Raw genomic sequence first — 21,775 nt, forward strand, 5'->3', positions numbered from 1 at the left:
TGTATACATGAACTGAAGGCCCGATCTCGCCGTTCCACTTTTTTCCCATGTCGCGGGGAAACCTTGAAAACGGTACACCTATTCCATCTCTGCCCTACTTTGGTTTAATACGCGGATTACGTCTCAGTTTTCTGAACCGTCCTGGATCATCCCGGCGACTATCCGGGATGCAGCCAGCATCGTGCGCAAGCGTTCGCGCCGACTCGTTGTATGTACGTCGACAATGAGCGTAAAATGTCACAACATTCTTCGGCATCAATGCGTATGAGCGCTTTTTGCGTCAACACCTAACGCCCAGGTGCTATACACGTATCGTGACTAATCGTCGTGAGGAAAAATAACTAATAATGACCAGTAACCGATACCTAGCACCGCGACGTGCGTTGCAGTGTACAAAATTGAAGGAGCACTTAAAACACGATTTTACATAAATTTTCCTGGCAACGAGCGATGAATATATTAAAATGCACCGGGCCTTTTGTTCCAAAAAAACACGGTGCGGAGCGAATGAATTAGATATAATGACTCACAAAAATCTTGGACGCGCAAGCAACACAATATTTACCAAAAATAAGTTATGTACTTTACAATATTGTCCGATTTATAATACTCGATTTGTAATTTCGACATCACAGATCTTATTGTCAGACCCAAGCTCCCATGAAGATTTTGTATTAGGTGCAACGATATTCTTGATACAGAGATGGAATATAATCTAAAAATTTTTAATAATAAGTGAAACACGACCGTTATGATATACAATCAATTAGAGAGAGAAACCGCCATTTTCGACCCTGACCGGATTGTTAGTATAAGCCTAACAGTAATATTGTGCGAATTTTGTATACTTTTCTCAAATTCAATAAACTGCAGCTTCTAAATTCAATAGCGATCGTAATCCCGATAGATTAACGATTTTGATCTTGAGATCTTAACGACTCAGATGGAGCGTGAACTGCGAAAGTGACTGTAACTATTTTGCTAACGAGATTGGCGCGGAAGGCTCGAGACAGTTACTTTTATAACTCGATTCTCTCGAGCGCACAAGATTGTAAAGATTGTTTAACAAAGCGCGATCGAAAGTCGCCGCGCAATGAGAAAATTTATGTTTTAATAAGTGCTTTTATCGTTAAACCGACTTTAGTGGGAATGTTTGTCATTTTACCTAGCGCAGCTAGCTTGTAATCGACTCAAATTTATTAAATTAAAATTATGACGTTTTGACCATGAATTTCGGTCCTTTTCAAGTGTGTATAAGAGTCATGTAATCACATTAATATAGTAGACTCACAAAAATCTTAATCAATCTAACATTGTAGCCTAACTACGCCATAAGTTTAAAAGCTAAATTGTAAAAAGATGAATCAGAGTGTAAAAATCAAAGTAAATGCGCAAAACACGTAAGCCATTCAATTTTATACTTATTTTTATATTTATTATTATACCGGCGAAGCAAAGTCATTGTTTGTGTTTTATCTTGCAACTTTGACAGCTATTTATCGCCAAGTACCTTTTGTTCTAATAATTCCGAACGTTTCAATTGTTACCCGTCGATCATATTGATGACGCGTTAGTATACGTCGCGTTAGTGATTGGCACTCGGGAATTTTTAAGTTTTATCCAATAAATGTAACGTCCGCTCATGCAAAATGTATCTCATCAGACGTTTAATTTCATGTTCAATAGATAAAATAACAAAAACGTTGTCGAACGACATACATATGGTTGTGCGACGCAGATCTTGAGAAGACGCATCTGGCGTGAACGCGCGACGAACATTTATGGCGTTTAATATCCTCCGATCGACTTTCGAACGAAGACAACGAGCGGGCAATATACGCGAGATGCTCTTTGTGTGAAAGAACTTTGCTCCCGATACCGCGAACGTGCATAATCATCTCGCCGAGGTATATCTGCCGCGATACATTTATAGACCCCCAAGGATAAGGAATCCGTGAGAGCGCTATCGCGCGATCCGTCGCCGCTGATCGCGTCGCGCATGAACGCAACGAGCCGCCGCGCGCTATCGCGCTTTAAAAAAGGCGCAAAGGTCGCCGAAGATTGCTCGTCTCGCGCGCGCGGGAAGTACAGCGCAAAATTCGCGACGCACCGTGCACGCTCCCAACATCCAACGGAGAGAAGTGCGTCGCGGATGTGCGATCGGAGAGTACGCGCGAGATATCGCTTCAATCGCGGTCTATACGAAAATATACATCCAAAGTTTTGTTTTCGCTTCAAAATTGACGTATTAATTCCGAGTGCGAGCGAGTGCACGTAACGTGCGCGCGCGCGCGTGCGTGAAGGTGAGCGAAAATCGCGGGTGCAGTTCCGCTGGTCGCCCGATAATAATTAAAAAGCGGCCGAACGCGGCAAACGTCACTCCGCGCGGTGGCGGCGGCTGCGCCGTAAATTCGATCTGAAAAGCGCGCGCGTCGCAAACGGCGCGCAGCCTGCGCAGGACGACGCAACGCGCCAGAGAGCGGGTTATTACGTCCGTTATATCCCCCGCGACAGGGCTTACGTAACTGTGTAGCGGCGCGCACCATCCGCCGCGGTTCCGTGGGACTCCGAAGGGTCCCGGCGTCCCGGAAGCATCCGTCCGATCAGTCGGTCGGTCGGTCGGTCGAACTTTTCCGCGGGGCGGCGAGAGGGGGTGGACGGCGGTGCCCGCGGCGGCCGCGGCTGCATTCGGCTCGCTCCGCCACTGCTGCCGAACGGAGCCCGCGCTGAGGACGAAGGTGGGAGAGAGAGAAACGAATAGAGAAACTGCGCGCGCACGAGAGAGAGAGAGAGAGAGAGAGAGAGAGAGAGAGAGAGAGAGAGAGAGAGAGAGAGAGAGAGAGAGAGACGGAGGCGGAGTAGCGGTAGGTCAACCGCGGGCTAGACGGAGACGCGGCGAAGAGACCTAGAGAGGAGGTGTACGTGTGCGAGGGCACACCGAGTTGCGCGAGGATCAACCAGCTGGTTGGCAAGGGAGCCGCGAGCAGTCGCCAGTGAGACGCGGCACCCCGCGAGCGCGTGTGTCATTCGTTCGCTCGCTCGCACGTTCGTTCGTTCGTTCACTCGTCCGTTCGTCCGTACGTGCGCGCTCGTGTACATCTCCGTGGCGCGGGGGCCTTCTTCTGACGCGTGTGCCCGCCGCCACTGTCACCTCCTTCTCCTTTTTTCTCCCTCTTTTCCTGGTTCGTTCGTTCGTGCCGTGCGTGCGTCTGAGAACGTCGCGCCTGGCACCTCATTCTCGGACACGACACTTGCCCCCGCGAAGCGAGCATCGTCTGCTCTCCGCCTCCTCCAGCGCATCGCTCCACTATCGCTCGTCCCTCGTCCCGCTCGCGTGCGCCCGTCCGCACCGTTTTTCCTCTTTTTCTCTCTCTCTTCCCTTCCCCTCGCCGCGCGGGCCACCCCTCCTCCAATCAGGAGGCAAGAAGAGCGAGAGAGAGAGAGGGTGCGCGTCCCCGGCGAGGAACGCATCCATCCGCCTTGACTGTGTGTGCCGCTGGTGTGCGCTGTGCGCCGTCTGTTCTCTCCCCGTAATCTCCGCGGCCGTGTGCGTCGTGCCCGCGCGCGCACACGCCTAGTGTGCGTGCGTGCGTGTGTGTGCGCGCGCGCGTGTGGGTCGAGTGTGTGTGGGTTACGTGCGCGCAAACGAGCGAACCAAGATGGCCGCCGATTCAGGAATGGAGACGTGTCCCTCCCCGGAGATTGCGGACTCCAGAAAGCGGCCGCTCGACTGCGACGTGGAGAACGGCGCGACCAAGAGGTCGCACTACGGATCAGGTATTTCCGATCGGGCGTCATCGACGCCGTGCGTCAACGTCGCCGTCGGCGATTTCGCTCGCTCGCTCGCTCGCGCTCGACGTCGTGTCGTCGTCGTCGTCATCGGAGCCTAGTCTCCTCTCACACATACTCGCGCACCGTTCGCGTAACCGACTACATGTAACGTCCGTCCCTTTTCTTCCCTCGGTTTCTCTGTCCCTCCCGCCCCCTCTCTCTTTATCTCTTTCTCTTTCTCTTTCTCGCATTTCGCACGCGCCTTTGACAATCCCGTCTTTACCGCTCTGTTGACACGGCGGATCCGTTCCCTTTCGTTTCCCACTTCGCAGGGGCTCCCGTCGGCAGATCGGTTTCTCGTACATGTATCACGAACACGGTGCACAGCGCCTCGCCTCACCTCGCCTCGCCCCGCCCCGCGCATCATCGCTCGTGCCACGTCTCCTTCCGCCTGCCTCGTCGCCCCGTTTTTCTTTTTCCTCTCTCTCTCTCTCTCTCTCTTCCCCTTTATCCTCGCTCTATCGGTGTATTCCATCTTCTCCGATCTACGGAGTCGCGCGCGTGGGACACGTCCAAGTTCGACGGCGAGCCGGATCAGCGGGAAACACGGTGTTTTGAATTTTGACGTTCCATCCGCGCGACATCCTCCACACTTCCTCCGTCCCTCTCTCTCTCTCTCTTTCTCTCTCTCTCTCTCTCTCTCTCTCTCTCTCTCGCTCTCCTTCGGCTACGTGTGGGCGGTCGTGCCTGTGGGACATCGTTAATGGAGAACCGCTTCCACGACGGTGGCTGCTCCTACGGTGACTCTGCAACTTTGTCGCGCAAGCATCGTGGAAATAGCGGCGCACGTTCCCGCCGCGCCGCTACGTCCTCGTCATCATCGTCGTCATCGTCGTCGTCGTCATCCGTCGTGCCGTGCATTGTACGCGCGCGCCTGTCACAGCGCTCCGCGCTCCGTAACGCGGTGCCACGATCGCGACCAACGTCGTCGTCGTCGTCGTCGTCGTCGTCGTCGTCATCGTTATCGTTGCCGTCGTCGTCGTCGAGAAGCCGCCACCGCCGCTGCCATCCGCGCGCAGAACGACGGCGCCCACTAGGATGTGGCGCATCGGTGAGTGAGTTTGTCACGCACGCACGCATCGCCCACCTCGCGTCCCGCCGCCGCCACCGCCTCCTCTCCGAGGAGGTTGACGGGTCAAGGTCGCCGGGCCAGCCAGCCAGCTAGCGAACGAGCGAGCGAGCGAGCGAGCGAGCGAGGCCGAGCCGAGCCGAGCTTCAGCGCGCAGGGCCCTCCATCTGTCAAACAGCTGTTTGCCTTCCGCACCGTTCAACTTCCTGCTGCGCGTCGTCCCTTTCGCTCCGATCGCCATCGATCTCGTTTACCGTTCGACCACCGCGTTCGTTGGTCGAAAAAAAAAGAGAGCTTCCGAACGAAGTGAAGTTGGTTAACCGAGACGCTCTCCCCCGGAGCTTGGTTAGGCCACGTCGATAGGCCTTTTGTCGTGACGTGACGCTTGAAATCCATCCGACGTCGGAGCCGACCGTCGTTTTTTGACCGTGATTGTCTCTCTTTCTTTTCATTCTTAAGCGAGATTCACTCATTCGCTCTTTTTCTCTGCCTGTCTTTCTTTTTTCTTTTTTTTTTTTCCTCTAGTCGTATGACGGGATTGCGGGTTTAAAAGGTGCTCCTTCAGCGAAACTAGATCTCGGATTAACTGAGATCATCGCCATCGTGATCGAACTCGTTTTTCTCTCTATGACATAACCAGGCTTACCATCCGGAAAGATATATGCGATAAAAAATTTTATAAAGAGCGAGTTTTTCCGAGCGAGGTTACCTAATCAAAATCACCGGTGCAATCGTACGATAAGCCTTATCCGTGTTCGATCTCCTTAATCGGTCCCCGATGTGCGCGCAAACTTTTTTTTTGTAATTTTCGTCGATGCATTTTTTCGAAGTGTTACATAAACCGTTTTATCTGAGAACGTCTCGATCTTCTCGATGCTCAATGCAGAACGATAATCGTTAATTAAACAAGTTTGTTTCTGCGGAGCTGGACATTCTTTTTGTTTCTTGTTTGCGCATCGTCACCGGATTGGCCAACGTCGTCGACGTCATCCAGCTTCGATATCCCGAAGTTTCCTCAATCGTCTTCGATCGGTTCGCGTTCGCGAACGCGAGTCAAGATCGCGGGACTTACGCCGGATATATCGCGGTCGGGAAATTCAGATTTTCGGAATGGAGCGGAGAGATCGATCTCGGTTACGATCTCACGTCTTCGGGCCAACGAGAGTCAGGTGTTTGCCCGACTCGCTAGGCAACACGACCCACTACTTTTCGCATTGCAATAGCGCGCGGCTTTCAGGGATGGAGTGAAAAGAGAGATCGATTGTATGCGGGAATAAATATGATTTCGAGAAAATTATTGTACATCTATTTTCGTAAAATGTCGTATATACGTCGACAATGCTTTGAGATAAGGAATAGAGCTTTTGACAGATGACCTCATTTTGCCCTGCGTCAATGATTCTTTCGAATTTAGTTTTTAATTAGTTTTCAAGGAAGAAATAGAGGATTTTGAAAAATATATCATTTTATGAATTATCCTGTGTATATATGTATATATACACATTTTTTTTAAATTATTTATATTATATATTATGTATATTTCAAATATACATATACAGAATAAGCCAACGAAAAATTTTTACTTCATTTTTTTTAAATTGATTGATTTGTGCAAAATTAAGGGAAATGTATAATTATGTATAAAATTAAACCGTGCTGCTCATTTCCTTGATTAGAATAGCTGCTCTTTTAAAAATCTTAAATGGCAATAGGATCCAATTAAAGGACCTTTAAAACGTGTCACTTGATTTTTATTGCCACTTAAGATTTTTGAAGAGGTAACTACCCTTTCATTAAGGAGTTGAATTTTACCCCTTAAGAACAAGATTGACAAGTTTCGGTATACTTCGCACAAATCAGTCGATTACAAAGCAATAAAGTGGAAATTTTTTTGTTTGACTCATGTATTACATATTTAAATAATCATTTTCTCTCTTGTATTCTCGATTCTTATATCGATTGCGAGATACGTGCCTTTATTCATATTTCGCCGCATAATATGCAGGGTGTCCCAGAATTCGCACACAAAATATACAGTACGATTCTCTGTGCTAAAAGCAAATTTTTTTTTTTCTGAAATTACCTTTGAATATTAGTTTTTAAATGAGAGCCATTTGAAGCTAATGAACGAGCGCTTCAAGTTACGCATGATGCAATAGTGTCAGTGTTCTGAAAATAAAATAAAATAGAATAGATAATATATGAATAATTTTGATCTATTTTAAAGATATTGTACGACCCTGAAGAAAGCCAATTAAATGTTTTAAAGTGTATACTCGGAATGTAAACAACATTTTAAAATTATTTTCGCGCTACCTAAACCATTTATTTGACTCTTACCCATTGCTTGATATAATACCAGTTAGAAAATGTTCTCTTATTAAATTCTATTCGAAATAACGATTAGATATCGTGTGCATAGTTGTGAAATAGTTTTGAGAAATAGTAAGATACACGCGCGCCTCTTTCAGAGCCTAGAGTGCTCGTCCGTTAACTTCAAATTGTAGTAATTTAAAAACCATTGTTCAAACGTAATTTTACCATGGGAACAAGTTGTTCTTTGTGGCACAAAGAATCGAACTCCACGCGTGCGAATTCCGGTATACTCTGCATATAACGATATTCGTTGCATATCTATTATAAGACGCGATTAAGAAAACGGTTTGCTCTGATTTTGCAGGGGGAGATGGAACGTATCACCTCAAAGTGTTGGTCCCCGGCGTGGCGGCCGGGGCCATTATCGGGAAAGGTGGAGATACAATTGCTCAACTTCAAAAGGATACAGGGGCAAGGGTGAAGATGTCTAAATCGCATGATTTTTATCCTGGTATGCATCGCATTTCGCAACGTTTTGCGCGTTTTTGCGGCTGCGCTCATCCGTTGATTACCGTTTCGTTTGTCTGTTACAGGAACTACCGAGAGGGTATGCCTCATCACAGGCACCGTAGACGCTATTATGGAGGTCATGGAGTTTATCATGGACAAAATACGCGAGAAGCCTGATCTTACTTCGAAGACTACGGTTGACTTCGACTCTGGTAAAGCCACTGCGGAGAGGGACAAGCAGGTATAAGATTGAAATATTTTTATCATAAAATTGTTTTCATATATTCTATTAAGACATTTCACGGGATATTCTTTTTAAAAAAATACGAATTTTTTATTAGTGAGTGACAATACTAAAAATTGCTCCTAATATAAAAATAGTATAATAATTACAGACTTTGGAATAGATTAATTTTTTCCAGGGATTATATATTTAGAATTTTCTAAATTCTAATAATGCGAATTTGCTATTACGTTATCAGTATATTTCTTTGTGAAAAGACAGTGATAGACTAATAATCACTCAAAAAAGTACGAAATACAAATTTTACACGCGCGAATGACACGAGTCTGCTATTTCAGGTCAAAATTTTAGTGCCTAATAGCACTGCGGGGATGATAATAGGAAAAGCTGGGAATTACATTAAACAAATTAAAGAAGAATCTGGCTCATACGTTCAGATCAGTCAGAAGGCTAAGGACTTGTCCCTTCAGGAGCGATGTATAACGGTGATTGGTGAGAAAGAAAATAATCATAGGGCGTTACACATGATCTTAGCGAAAGTGGCGGATGATCCGCAAAGCGGAACCTGTCTTAATGTCAGTTACGCGGATGTAAGTGGTCCCGTTGCCAACTACAATCCTACAGGCAGCCCGTACGCTCAAGCTCCCACAAGCACTCCCACGTATACATCTACAGCTGGTCTAAATACAGGTTAGTTAACGAGTCTTTTAATAATGCAGATAAGGCATTCCCCATGCGACGAATACATTCGTGTTGTTAGCGTAGCATTATCGATTATAAGATTATCGTCTAATAATATTCATAGATGGTAAGCTTGTAAGTGCGCGCTTCTCCTTAATCTTTTTCAATTAAATTGAATGAAATGGTGTAACGGAACAAAGAATTAAATTACTTTTTTCTAACTTAAAATTTCGTTCCTAAAGAGATTAAATAATCGCCAAAATGCGAAACTTGCAACTGTTTTCTAATTAAATAAATGAATCACTATTTTTCATACTTACAAAGCGATACAAGAACTCGTGTATTGATATGTGTGATCATGGAAAAGAAATCTGGCCTTTCCAAGCTTTAATTATCCATCAAGCTTGAACGTACAACAAACATATTTAAACAAATTAACGAGATTCTCGTTGTCTACGCCGTTCGTGATTAATAAATACGGTGGTTGCCTGTTTCTTTTATAGTGAGTCTCTTGAACGGTGCTGGTTTGAGTCTTAATCTGAATCTGGGCGCGGCTATCACCACCGGCACGGCACCGGTAACGACGCAGCTGCTGGAACACATAAAACTGAATCTACGTACGACAGGTTTCTCCGAGCCCGCCGCCACGGAGATACTCGCCGCGATCGCGACCCTCGCCAAATACAATATTCTCGGAATGGGGATCGGGATGCCGTCGAGTATGAGCTACTTGGGCAATCCGATGGACAGTACGACAACCGCGAACGGCTCGAACAACAATGGCGGTGTGTTCGGACCGATCGGGACCGTGCCTACGCTCGGGTCCACCTCGCCGACGCCGCGTAACACCCTCGATCGGTACGAGCCGTTCGATCCGTTTCGACAGAACAACACCGCCGCCAGCGCGATACACCTGAACAACAATTCGTTCGGCCTGGGCACTAACCAGTTATCACTTGTAAGTAAGAGTCCTACACAGGTAGACGCCAACAACAAGGAGACCAAGAAAGTAGACATAGAAATTGCAGAGGTTATAGTGGGAGCTATTCTGGGACCCGGTGGTCGTGCCCTCATTGAGATTCAGCACCTAAGTGGCGCCAACATACAAATCTCTAAGAAGGGCATGTTCGCCCCTGGTACCAGGAACCGCATAGTGACTATCACGGGTTATCCCAATGCGATCAACACTGCTCAGTACTTGATCGAGCAGAGGATCAGTGAAGAGGAGGCGAAGCGAGCGCGTCAGAATGCCATCGCCAGTATGATCCATTGATTTCAAGTACAGCACTCCTCTTGTTCATCCCCATTATTGAGCTCCGTTGTTCACCTCTTCACACCCTGAGAAGGGAGAGCGCGCCCGAACACGGCGGCTCTCTTCTCTCCTCTTATACTTTTGACATACATACATATATATACATATACATACATACACACATATATATATATATATATATATATGTGTGTGTGTATGTATATGTATATATATATATATATATTTCGTCCATCGCCAATTTACCGCCCGTTGTCATCTATCGCGCTGCGTTGTCACTATAGCGCTTGCATTGTCACATCATTTACGTTCATACATCCATCATGGCTCGTCATCATTTATCTATCTTTTAAGATTATTATGATATATATACATATATGAATATTATGTATGTTGTACGATATATAACTACTACGATTGTTCTGTGATACACCACATTACGGGGCTTTATCACACACGACACGCGCGTACCGCATCAGAGTTGCCACGAATAACTAGTTGTTATTGTCTATAGGGTATTACCGTAATGAGGTAATCCACTATATAATTGTTATCGGATTCGAAATATACGATTACGGCATCTCTCTTAGCCACACAAATGTTCACGCCACACCGACCACTACACTACATCCGGGAATACGGCTTCTTCTCAACGGACAGACTTTTGTCTGGATAATCACATCCTCAAGTTTTTATTACGGGACACGTTCACCGTAATCGAGAGATCACCTCATACAGAACTCAACGTTAAAACGGCACTTAAAAAATCTGAGTCAATCTGAGTCGATTGGTCAACTGAAATGTTGAGACAAGGGTTCCATGATCAACATTCTGCATTGTCTTTCGAGATAGGAAATACTTAGACTAATGGAATTTTTCTCGCTTTTGCAAAATACATTATTTACTTCGTTCACACCAAGTATAGAGTAATACCTTGGCAAAACCAAAGAGTTTATATATGCAGGATGTTTCACAAAGGAAAGGTTACAAGCTTTTAAGACTTGAAATTTTTGAGTCTTAGAAATTTTTAAATCTTTCTCGAAATATCCCGTATAACGCAGAAATACCTTGGCTGGAAGTTTAATATATATATCCAAAGTGAGAGCTATTCTATGTATATAAACATATATTTATATATTTACAATGTGCCGCTGGCTGGCCCAGCTAAATAAAAGAAAATAACGGATAACTCCTTATTGCCAAGTTATATTCTTAATTCCAAAGCGTTTAAGTCTTCATCTCAGAACAAACCTCATTTAAGTTTTGTAGCGCTTAGAAGAGATTAATATATATACAGAGCTATATATATAGATTTTAACGTCAAATGTTGTTACTTTTTAACGTATATTTCTAAGGAATGAAAATCTATTTGCGCTAGCATTTGTTCACTAGGATAAGCAATACTTTTTGCGCATCACATTAGATGACATTCTCAGATAATAATTCTGTATAATTGTTCCATTATTTATGTAGAACTTTTAGTCTAATTATTTCCTCTTCTATTTAAGGCGATCGTCAGTTGACTGCGATTAAAATCTATATATATGTATATATATACACATATATATTTTACTTTAGTCTCATTTAATCGGACTTGACATTGGAATTTATTATTACGTGCCTTTTTTAGGAGAAAGTAGTGTGTATGGGCGTTTGCTTTCTTGAAATGACGTGAACGTTCGTTCGTTTAAAATCCCTTTCGGAAGCCTTTTAATTTGTACATGAGCGTTTCTTCGATCATTTCCCCTCGCTACGCGCGAGACTTTTTACCGATGCAATTTCGTATATTTTAAATGATTTACCCGAGATGTCGATTATTTGATCGTAGACGCGTTGGCGAGAATCTGTTGACCGTTTTAATTATCTTGAAAAATCTCTTATTAGTCACATCACGTATTTTTGGGTTCTGTATGGTAAAAGAAGCGTTTGTATGGAACGCTGGAAAATCTCTGTTTATGCGAAATGCGAGTCAAACGGGAAATTTTAATGAATCGTGAAGTTTTCTCATACAGAAACGAGCCGATAGGTCATTGAATGTGTTAAGATCGGTTAAAAAATTTTCAGATAAATCTATTGCGTCTTCGTCGTTTGATCGAAAGAAGAGATATCCGCTACGAGAGGTTTTTATAATTATTCTTTCTGTGGGAGTAGGTTACAAAAATATAGGAAGGGGTGATACGAGCTAGGTAGTAATCAATAATGGGTTTAGTTAAAAATGATTATTGAAATGTTAGCTATATAGAGCGTTAAATGAAATATATAACTGTTCATGAGTATATATATATATACATACAAGTACATATATATATGCATATATATACACATTTAATTCATAACTGGAGGCGTTGGCCCACCGTTCTTTAAACAATGACTTGTATATTTATAAATATTGCATATAACGGGGATAATTATGATAATATATGATGCAGAGAGATATTGTGTATATATATATATATATACATATACACTCATATATATGTGTATATATATATATATATATATATATATATATATATATATTATATATATATACATGTATATTATATAAAAGAAAAATATATTATAGATTATTACAAACAGAGGAAACGTTAAATAACGTGTATATGTATGTATATATAAATATTAACATAAATATAATATATATACAAAAATTTATATATAAATATATATATATATATACATATATATGTGAGTGTATGTGTATATATATAAACGTGGAATGATATTATATAAAAGATTGTTGACTAAATATTTGCGTCCGCAAAGAGGAGAAACAGATTTATGTTTATCCATAAATTCTATGTGAACTATTATCAATTAAACTTCACTGTGTTGCCCAAATACATTGAAAAGTCACCGAAATATGAAATAATTAACTAGGTTGCTGTAGATAGATCGATTATAAAATTTTAAGAGAGTATAAATGTAAATTATAGCGTTAATTTAATTTATGGATTAGTGTGTTCTAATGGCCTTCGTGCTATTAACGCTAACGGCAGCATAATATATTTCATTACATATTGATTAATCATATAATAATACAACCATCGTCATGCATTCTCTGGTCATCATATTAGATTGGCTACCACTGATTCTCATCGCGTTAAAAAAATCTTCTATTATAGTTGGCTACGAATATTATCTGGCTGACTGCTGGTAGGGCGAACGATGCTGCTATATGTACATATACATAAATTTGTCGCGCGATACTAGAGTCGCGCGCGTGAAAAAGAAAAGTGAGGCGTTTGTCATTCGAATTTGCCATTGGTCGTTCATCTCTCGCGGATGTTTATGTAGGACACAGTTTTTACATTGCCACTGCTACAAATATGTACGTTATCTATTAGATTTAATATTATTTATTCGTCCTTCATATTCACGATCGTACGTTATTTATCGTCCTAATATTTATTCGCAGACAGATGCGTCGAATTTGTGAAGCTATCGTCTGAGAATCGGTACCTTTGTTTTATATATTCTCTCGTTGTTAAAGTTGTGAGAAATAGCTGTGTAGTCTCATCCGATTGTAACGCCAGTTGTGAATGAGATTGGACGACGAACCTTTTGTCTTTTATCCGAGATTCGCTCGTCGACTGTATTCTCCTGGTCACTGAGGAAATGGTTGCTCGCACGAGCGATCACTTCTTTCAGATGATCTCGAGTCTTCGACCGTCTCCAATCTCGTTTACCGTCCGTTGCCGTATATTCGCAATAGTCATGCAGTAATCCTAGCGCCACTCGAACGATACAACTTACATAAACTTGCAAGAAACAATCGCCATTAGGCGATATCCTCTCGTATCTTTGTTAGCGCGGAGTGTGAAGCACACTAATTTTGTGATATGCATCGCCTGTTGGTACAAATGACACAAGTTATGACGTACATGTTTGTAGAAACGCAATACCCCGAGAGCGAGAAAAAGTTAGGCGGAGAACGAGGAAGAGGTCTCTCTCTGGCGAACAACTTGTAGGTAGCACCCACATTAAGCTATAGGATAGGGTTACGGGTTTTCTCTGATATTAAAACATTCCGTAGTAGAACAGATTACGTGTTATAAGACTAGCTGTGATGGAAAGCTGAAAAGAGAGTGTATATTATACCAGCTGCCAGTACATGAAAGATGAAACGAGCTACGTTTGATAAAATGTAAAATTGTAGGATTTATTTGCGCAGGTAAAGATAAGTGCTTGCGACGACACGAAAAAAGTTCGGCCGAGGCGAGGAGAGATCGAGGAAGGAAACAGCAGTGCGCACGATTAAATTTAACATGCCCGGTTAAGCATGTTACAGAGAAATCTTGCGCGCGCAATGTGATGCGTCCGCATTGTTTTTCACGATGGGGGATGATGACAGGAGATCAGGACGGAGCCGATTCCCTTTTTACGTAAAACGCGTACAATTCGTGGATAACACGAATCTCCTTGCGAATATATTCCGGGTAAGAATCAAATACACAGGTGGAAGGAGCACAGATCAGTATAGAGGCCATAAGCGCGATCAGCCAGTCTAACATAAGTATTCTCCTTAGTGTAACGTTGGTTTTCCGCCAAAGTGTACCGCCTGTTACATTTTAGTAACCACATCGATGCTATTGTGCGTAAAAGTTTGCAGAGTTACGTCGAGGTCGTTGTTTCGATAACGGCTCAAGTGTTTCCTCGCGATGTGCAATCTTACAAGATTAAAAATCTGGTATAGAAATCTGGCGAGAAACATCTCAGGAGTATCTCCAACTGATTGGATTTGGTATTCTCAAAACGCAGATAAACAAAGCGCTTGGTACAGATATATTTTTGAAGATCCGAGAGATTAACAGCGAGGGAAAATTTTCAATATGCGTTTTCGATGTACGGACCTGCTTTTATATTCACTTTCGAGGATTGTCACGCTCCGTAATATCCCGCAGACGAACGAAACACAAGTTGCAGTACCGTTATCGAAGTGACACTTTCGGCGGAATTTTCCAATATTGCTTAACGGCGTAAGTCTATATGTGTTAGTGCATTAGCATGTGTATATATGTGTATTTACGACATGTTACGCAGTACCGAAGTGTTTAACGATAAACGTCAATAAGCGCACGGTTCCGCGTGTAAACTCAGGCTGCGTTAAAATCGGTCCCCGCGCGCGGCCAATATCAGAGCAAAGATAATTTTGTCACGAATATTAGGTCGACAATCGACATCCCGCAATATATTGTACGTATAATAATAGTAGGGCGTTGTGTATATGTATTGGTGACAAAATTATCGCATCACGTGCAACGATATTGATTCGCAACAGGGATCGTTTAGTGGTTTAGTCCTTTCCGAACCAACGATTCCAAGAAGAATTGCTTTCGGCGGAACATTTCCCTTTAAATTTCTCATTCAACGATCACGCGATCATGGTAATCATCGAAAGAAGACGTGAAAAATATTTCTCGGTTATTTTTGCTACATTTCGGAGGAAAATCGGCGTTCACTCGGTCACGACGAATTCGATTCCAATCGGGATCATGGGAACGGAAAGGACGAAATTTTTGCCCGCGCGTCATTGAAGAATTTTCCGAAACGATCGACGCAACGTCGCAGCGGCTGCATCTGCACAAGATGGCAAAAGCAGTATTGGTCGGCCAGTCAATGTTACCTACGAGTTGTTTAAGCGAGAGAACGATGTTACAGTAGACCGGCAGTCGTCGCCCGCCCTTTAGGAGAGTCTTTTATTTTTTCATACAGCGCTTTGTTTTTCTACAGATTTAAGATATATATTTCTCCGTTCGCAAACCTTCTAAGCGCGAGAGGACCGCGGCGCGACGGGTAACGCGCGTGTACACGTCGCGTCGCCAGTCGATAGTTGTAACCGCAGAACACAGTTCAAGCGTAGATTGTTTCTGTAGCTAGTTTCTTAAATCTCTTATGAAATTACAGGTTTGAGCAGGTTAAAACAATAAATGATCGACTCTATCCGAGACAAAAAAAAAGGAAGAGAGGAAAGGAAGATAATTACGTATCTGTATACAGACGTGTACGCTCGCACACGGGCATATGAGAATACACGGAACGAATTAAGGAAGGACAAGTTAAATTTTAACTCTCATAAAAATATATATATATGTATAAGTATATAAAGAAAACGTGGAGATGTAGCGTAGTAATCAGGGAACTGTAGGAATTGCATTGACTCGCCTCAATTCTAATTATGACTATTGTTACAGTAACTATTAACTGAATTTGACACTCGTCGCCGCGCGGAGAGTGACTCGCGTGTCACGTTACTTGGCTGTGTGTGTTAGGCTACATCGTAAAAATCATGTTCCATCGTACTTTTCATCGCTCCACTTCGCATTAAGCTCCATTAAACCGGATGCGAGACGAGAAAGAGAGAGAGAGCTAGAAAAACGCGAGAGGAAAGAAACGAAAGGAGAATGTGAAAAGACGCAGGACGACGGGATTCGGAATCGCGTTTTATGCCAATGATAGAAAAAGAAAGATAGGATCTTCTGCGTGTCACCCGCACTCCACCCCCTTTAGTGCCATATCGAATTCTTCCCGATCCCCTCCCCGTCCAACTCCTTTCCTTGCCACTCATCGGTCACCACACTTGTTAACGTTTAACAGTAGAACGTGTTGTTAAAGATATGTATATCCTGCGCGACGCGCGCAGGCCGTACTGAAAAAAAAAATCCGACTATATATCATTTGTTTCACACTAATATACTAAATAACGTTATGGAGCATATTACGAGACACTTTATTACACACTTACTCTTAGTTTGCAGTACATGGAAAATAGTGATTCTTATAGCAGCCAAGAATATTGTAGGAAAGAAAAAAAAAGAGATAAGAGAAAGAATAATATAGAAAAGGTAACGGCCCATGCTCCATTAAAATATACACACCACTGAAAATTTAAAGGGAGTTGTTATTTAATGGATACTTTGATTCCAATGTTGTTATACGTCACACGTTCGCGTTTCCTGATTTTATTTTACACAGTGCCCTGTTTCAGCATCGTCCTACGTTTGATTGGCGGTAATAATTGAAGTCAGAGATGCAACAGTGTCTAAATTGATTGATATACGTGCACAGCAATTTGGCAAATTAGATTGAAATTAATCATCGCGAGTACCGCTGAAAAAGAAGAGAGAAAGATCGATCGTGGAAGTTTTACCCCAAGGCAGATTCAACAATATCGCCGAATAAAGGCGCGATGGTTTTAAAAGTCATTGGCGCAAAAAAAATAGTTATATTAAAGACGTCCGTATCGATGGCTCGAGGGCCTATATATTGATTGACCAATAACGGATTAAAGAAAAAGGAAACAGGCACGTAAGACAAGTAAACTGTTCGAGATATATCACGGTTAATTATTGCTTCAGAAAGAATGTTGCATTTGTCTTTGTAAAGAGTTTCCTCTAATTGTTTACTGCCACTTTTTTGCAATCTTTCGCTATAATCAAATGTTTAAATAATAGGGCGAATATTTGCCGATAGCCAAGAAAATCAATGTAAAACGTTATATGTATATACATATATATATGACGCTAGGACATGTACGCTAAGATATCGCTATAGAGAACGTAAAAAAAAAAAAGAAAAGAGTTTATTTATTGCATCCTATCGCATTGATTGACAATAGCAGAGGCGAAGTTATTTATGTAGTACGAAAGTATAAAGATAATATTATCGAAGATCACACAGGTACTCGGAAATCATTCGATTAAACGCGACTCGAGATAATTCTCATATCACGATATCTTCGTTTTCCCAATTGTCAGCGACATTCTCATGAAGTCCCAGACAGCACCATGTCCAAAATCGGGACATAAGACGTCTTAAAGGTATCTTTAAGACACCTTTAAGACGTCTTAATAACGTATTTAAGACATTGAGCTAAGCGCGCTACCTCAGATAGTACACATATCCAAAATCGGGACGCAAGACGTCTTAAAAACATTTTTAAGACATCTCGTGATATGATGTCTAAAAGGCATCTTAATGACGTCTTAAAGACGTCTTATGTCCCGATTTTGGACATGCGTGCTGGGGTAACGCTCTAAGCCCATCTTTGATTGAGAAATAAAAAAGAGAGAATAAAGTAAAATAATATATACATATATAATATATATATAAATAAAAGAAAATTATGTATCGAAAACGTAACGGAACGGCGTTACAATGTCCGCGGTAACTAAAACGCGTTCGTTACGAAATAGTTAAGAGGGTTGTACAAAAATTGTATGTAATGTTATTTTGTCGGAAGTGAGAATATTAATAGAGTTAGGCTGTTAATATGGTATATTATTTTTGGGTAAGCGTAATGTAAAAAAATGAGAAATAAAACCAAGAAAAGAAAGGATTAAGAGACACTCTCGGACGTGAGACCGTTGTTGTTGAGGTAGAGATAGCACATAGCAGCTCGGGGATTAAAAATGGAGAATTAAAGAAAAACAGTTAAATAACATTAAGTAGCGAGGGAGAAAGAGAGAGCGAGAAAGAGAAAGAGAGGAAGAGGAGACTATTGAGTACCTTGTCGAGTATAAGTAGTCGTATATTGCTATAAATCGCAAGTGCACGTTGGTGCGCGTGTGCTCTCATCCCACATGTTCGTGATTCGTTCACACAATACACACACACACACAGACATACGCATACACATTGTATAATGTCAAAAGTGCATGCTTACACGCGAATAGAAGATTTTGCAGACCGATAGAAAGAGAGGGAGAGAACGCGCGTTTGCGTTTTACTTTCGCGATGATACAAGTCTTTTCATGCGTCGGAATTACGGCGTACTCGGTGAATTACTAGAGAAAGAGAGAGAAATAGCGTTATCTTCCATGATATAATATACATATATATTATATATACATAAATATATATAATCGAGATATATGAGGGCGATATAGGGGAAGAAAGAGAGCAGCTGGCTGCGAAGGTACCATAGAGAGATTTATTCGTCTCGCACCGATGGTGAAATCACGATCAAGTATTGTACCTTACATTCCTTCGGCTATAAAGTAATTTAAGGACATACACAGCAAACATACATACACACACACACACACACACATGCATACACACATGGCAGCGCGTTTTTCTCATCATGCATTTTACCGAGTTTCATTTACACCGCACGCGATTAGACGGAAAAAATCCATTGTCACTCATTACACACATTTTAACCCGCAATTGTGTATTGTACACACGACAGACGGTTCGGCTTGTTTTTCCCCCCTTTTTTTCTTGTCGACACGACACGAGAACGACGGTGCATTACGAGCAATGGGCAAAATTGCGTATTTTTTAATATTCCGAGATACGTCTCTCGCCCCTCCGTGCGAGAGAGAGAGGGTGGAGAAAAAAAAACACAGAAGGGAAGGGAGAAAAAGGGTATTGCGATTCAGATAAGAAAGAGCTAAGATTATCGATATTTACGATAAGTTTTAAGTAGTAAAAAATAATCGTAACTCTACGGAAGGTACGGATATACTTTAGACGAGTAAGCCAGGGACTCGGGAAGGCGAGGCGAAAGATTCATGTAATTCGGCTGGTCGATATACGATGAGGTGAGGCGAGAGAGCATCCGTGGTATGGTTGATCTTCGTTTTATTCGCGACTACAGTGATCTCGCAAATCAAGTGAAATCACACAGTCGTTTCACCTTTGCGCGATCTTTCTCAGTGCATTGTTATACGATCTAAAAAAAGATACCCCGACAGTTCTCAGACGTGAATCACACGTTTCGATACCCTATAAGAGCATCCTGAGAGAAGAGGGATACGCGCTCTCTCGTCGAGCGAGAGAGAAATGTAATACCAAAAGTCACGAGAGCTGGCGCATTCTCCTCTCTATTTATGACGGAAGCCACCGTCAGAGCTTGTCGGTGCTGTGTCAATTGTTATTTATTAGCAGGATCGACAGCCCCACGTGACTCTTGGCACGATTTTATCGTCGCGCGACCCCTCTTTGCCGGATTACGCTTCTTGTGAGAACTGTCATTCGGACCCCCCCAAAATTGAGGAAGGGGCACCATCACCTTCCCCAGTCGCGGATAACGTTGAATGATCGACGATACCACGGACGACTATGCGGAGAAGCGTTATATATATATATATATATATATATATATATATGGCAAAGAATCGTGTGTGAGGGATTATACAATGGGCAAAAGAAAGCAAAAAAGAAAAAACGAGAGGGCACGATCTTGTCAGTGAGCGGACAAGAGTCAGGGTACCCATATTCGTACGGCTCGTAAAGGCTTCGATAAAGAGAATCCTCTATTTGTTGATCAAAAAGAAAGAAAGACAAAAATAAGGAGCGACGATACGCGTTTTACTTTTGCACTTTCGCTCGTCGATGAAAGTTTTTTTTATCAATTATCTGCTGTCCTTGACGTGACCGCTTTGGGCACCACTTTATTGTTATCGATGAAGTATAATTTAGTTCACAGGCATTTTCTTTTTTCCGAAGGGCTAATCTTAATATTATTACTTTACACTCTAACCACATTTATTTGCATCCATAAATTGTTATTCTCTTTCATCATCAATTTATTCCATTCAATGTTGAATAATTATATATATATATATATATATATAATATATATATATATATATATATATAAAAAGAGAGAGAGAGAGAGAGAGAGAGAGAGAGAGAGAGAGAGAGAGAGAGAGAGAAAGAGTAAAGGAGAGAGAGAGAGAGAGAAAAAGCAAACAGACAAACATGATATATTAACTATTTTCACTCATTGAGAAAGCATCGTTACCTGTATGACAAGTGACCATAATAAGAGCATAATAAACAATCGCTCATTAAATGCATTCTGTTGTTCTTCATTTCATGACCTGGCCACCATCCATACATCCATCCATTGGTCCATTCAGTGTCGCAGTATGATCACGTCATACGCGTTCATCGTTTCTCATTCACCAAGATCTCTCTGGTCTCCCTTTCCACATACATACTCGGCCATAGAAAACGAAAACGAAGCGCAATTTGTAATTTTGTGGAAATTCGGAGGATCCCGTAGTTCGAGGTCCCGTGTTTGAAATCGCTGTCTAATTTGCGAGACGGACGAGACATGACTTCTCCGAATTTCGACAAAAAGAAAAAAATAGAAGAGAGAGAGGGAGAGAATTTCGTTATTTCGATCTCTATATGGACGTTCCGCTTTTCTAGAGAGAAACACAGGAATTATCGATAAATTAATATTTCTAAGGGAGCGCGTCGTTGTTATGTCTAATCCAATTATTATTGATATTATCAGATTTTATTTAGAGATTTTTCTAAATAAAAATCCCCCTCCCCCCCGTTGGTGGGTGACGATCGGACCTTGCGGATACTCATTCCGTCACCCAAATGCGACGAGACGGGCGTTAAGACAGACGCACATATCAGACATACATATTACACGTATACACACGCATACACGTGATTTTTTATATTTAATATTCGAGTGAACATTTGTATTCTTGTATATAACACATACACACACAATGTGCGTACCTCGTGAAGGAGAGCGCGCCGACAATTAGCTGATACACGCGTATCTTTATTTTTTCCTTTTTTTCCCCTTCCTCTTTACATTCCGGTAGGCGTACAATCTCGAGCGTATGAGAGATGCTATTCTAACTAGTCAGTAAAGAAAAAAAAAGAAACGAAGGATTGTATTTCTTTTTACACGACGAATTATCTGTAAATAAGGCAGAGAGGAGCCGGCGATCGAGCTATTATCGGTCCGTTTCGAACGATCTTATTATCGAGCTTTTGATAAAGAGAGAAACGACATGTAATGTAAAAACTGAAGAAGTAACAAATAAAAAGCTATTTTTGTACGGATAATTAACTCAGCCCCAGACAGTTTATT

The 21,775-nt window shown here is 42.2% G+C and overlaps 1 protein-coding gene across 3 annotated transcripts; it reads left to right on the forward strand.

Moving 5' to 3' along the window:
- The first annotated feature begins 2,138 nt into the window (after positions 1 to 2,138).
- On the forward strand, positions 2,139 to 21,750 carry Pasilla (RNA-binding protein Nova-1-like protein passilla). 3 transcript variants are annotated; one of them, XM_071718870.1, is made up of 6 exons: positions 2,139 to 3,777; positions 7,581 to 7,727; positions 7,810 to 7,967; positions 8,309 to 8,660; positions 9,155 to 9,609; positions 9,680 to 9,819. In XM_071718870.1, the coding sequence occupies exons 1-6, from the start codon at positions 3,660 to 3,662 to the stop codon at positions 9,686 to 9,688; spliced, it is 1,239 nt and encodes a 412-aa protein (XP_071574971.1). In that variant the 5' UTR covers positions 2,139 to 3,659; the 3' UTR covers positions 9,689 to 9,819. The 3 variants fall into 3 exon arrangements, with proteins under 3 accessions (XP_071574971.1, XP_071574969.1, XP_071574970.1); XM_071718869.1 differs by having other exon boundaries at positions 2,142 to 2,303; positions 2,515 to 3,777; positions 9,155 to 21,750; XM_071718868.1 differs by having other exon boundaries at positions 9,155 to 21,750.
- The last annotated feature ends 25 nt before the right edge of the window (positions 21,751 to 21,775 follow it).

This window comes from Temnothorax nylanderi, unplaced genomic scaffold, assembly GCF_030848795.1.
Source record: "Temnothorax nylanderi isolate EJ_2023f unplaced genomic scaffold, tnyl_v1.0 TNYL_tig0270_pilon, whole genome shotgun sequence".
Lineage (NCBI taxonomy): Eukaryota > Metazoa > Arthropoda > Insecta > Hymenoptera > Formicidae > Temnothorax > Temnothorax nylanderi.

Excerpts from the sequence above, each read along its gene's own strand:
- Pasilla (XM_071718868.1), top strand. The coding sequence starts at position 3,660 with ATGGCCGCCGATTCAGGAATGGAGACGTGTCCCTCCCCGGAGATTGCG. Across the intron at positions 7,728-7,809 it reads ATCGCATGATTTTTATCCTG|GAACTACCGAGAGGGTATGC; the intron begins GTATGCATCGCA and ends TGTCTGTTACAG. Across the intron at positions 7,968-8,308 it reads CTGCGGAGAGGGACAAGCAG|GTCAAAATTTTAGTGCCTAA; the intron begins GTATAAGATTGA and ends CTGCTATTTCAG.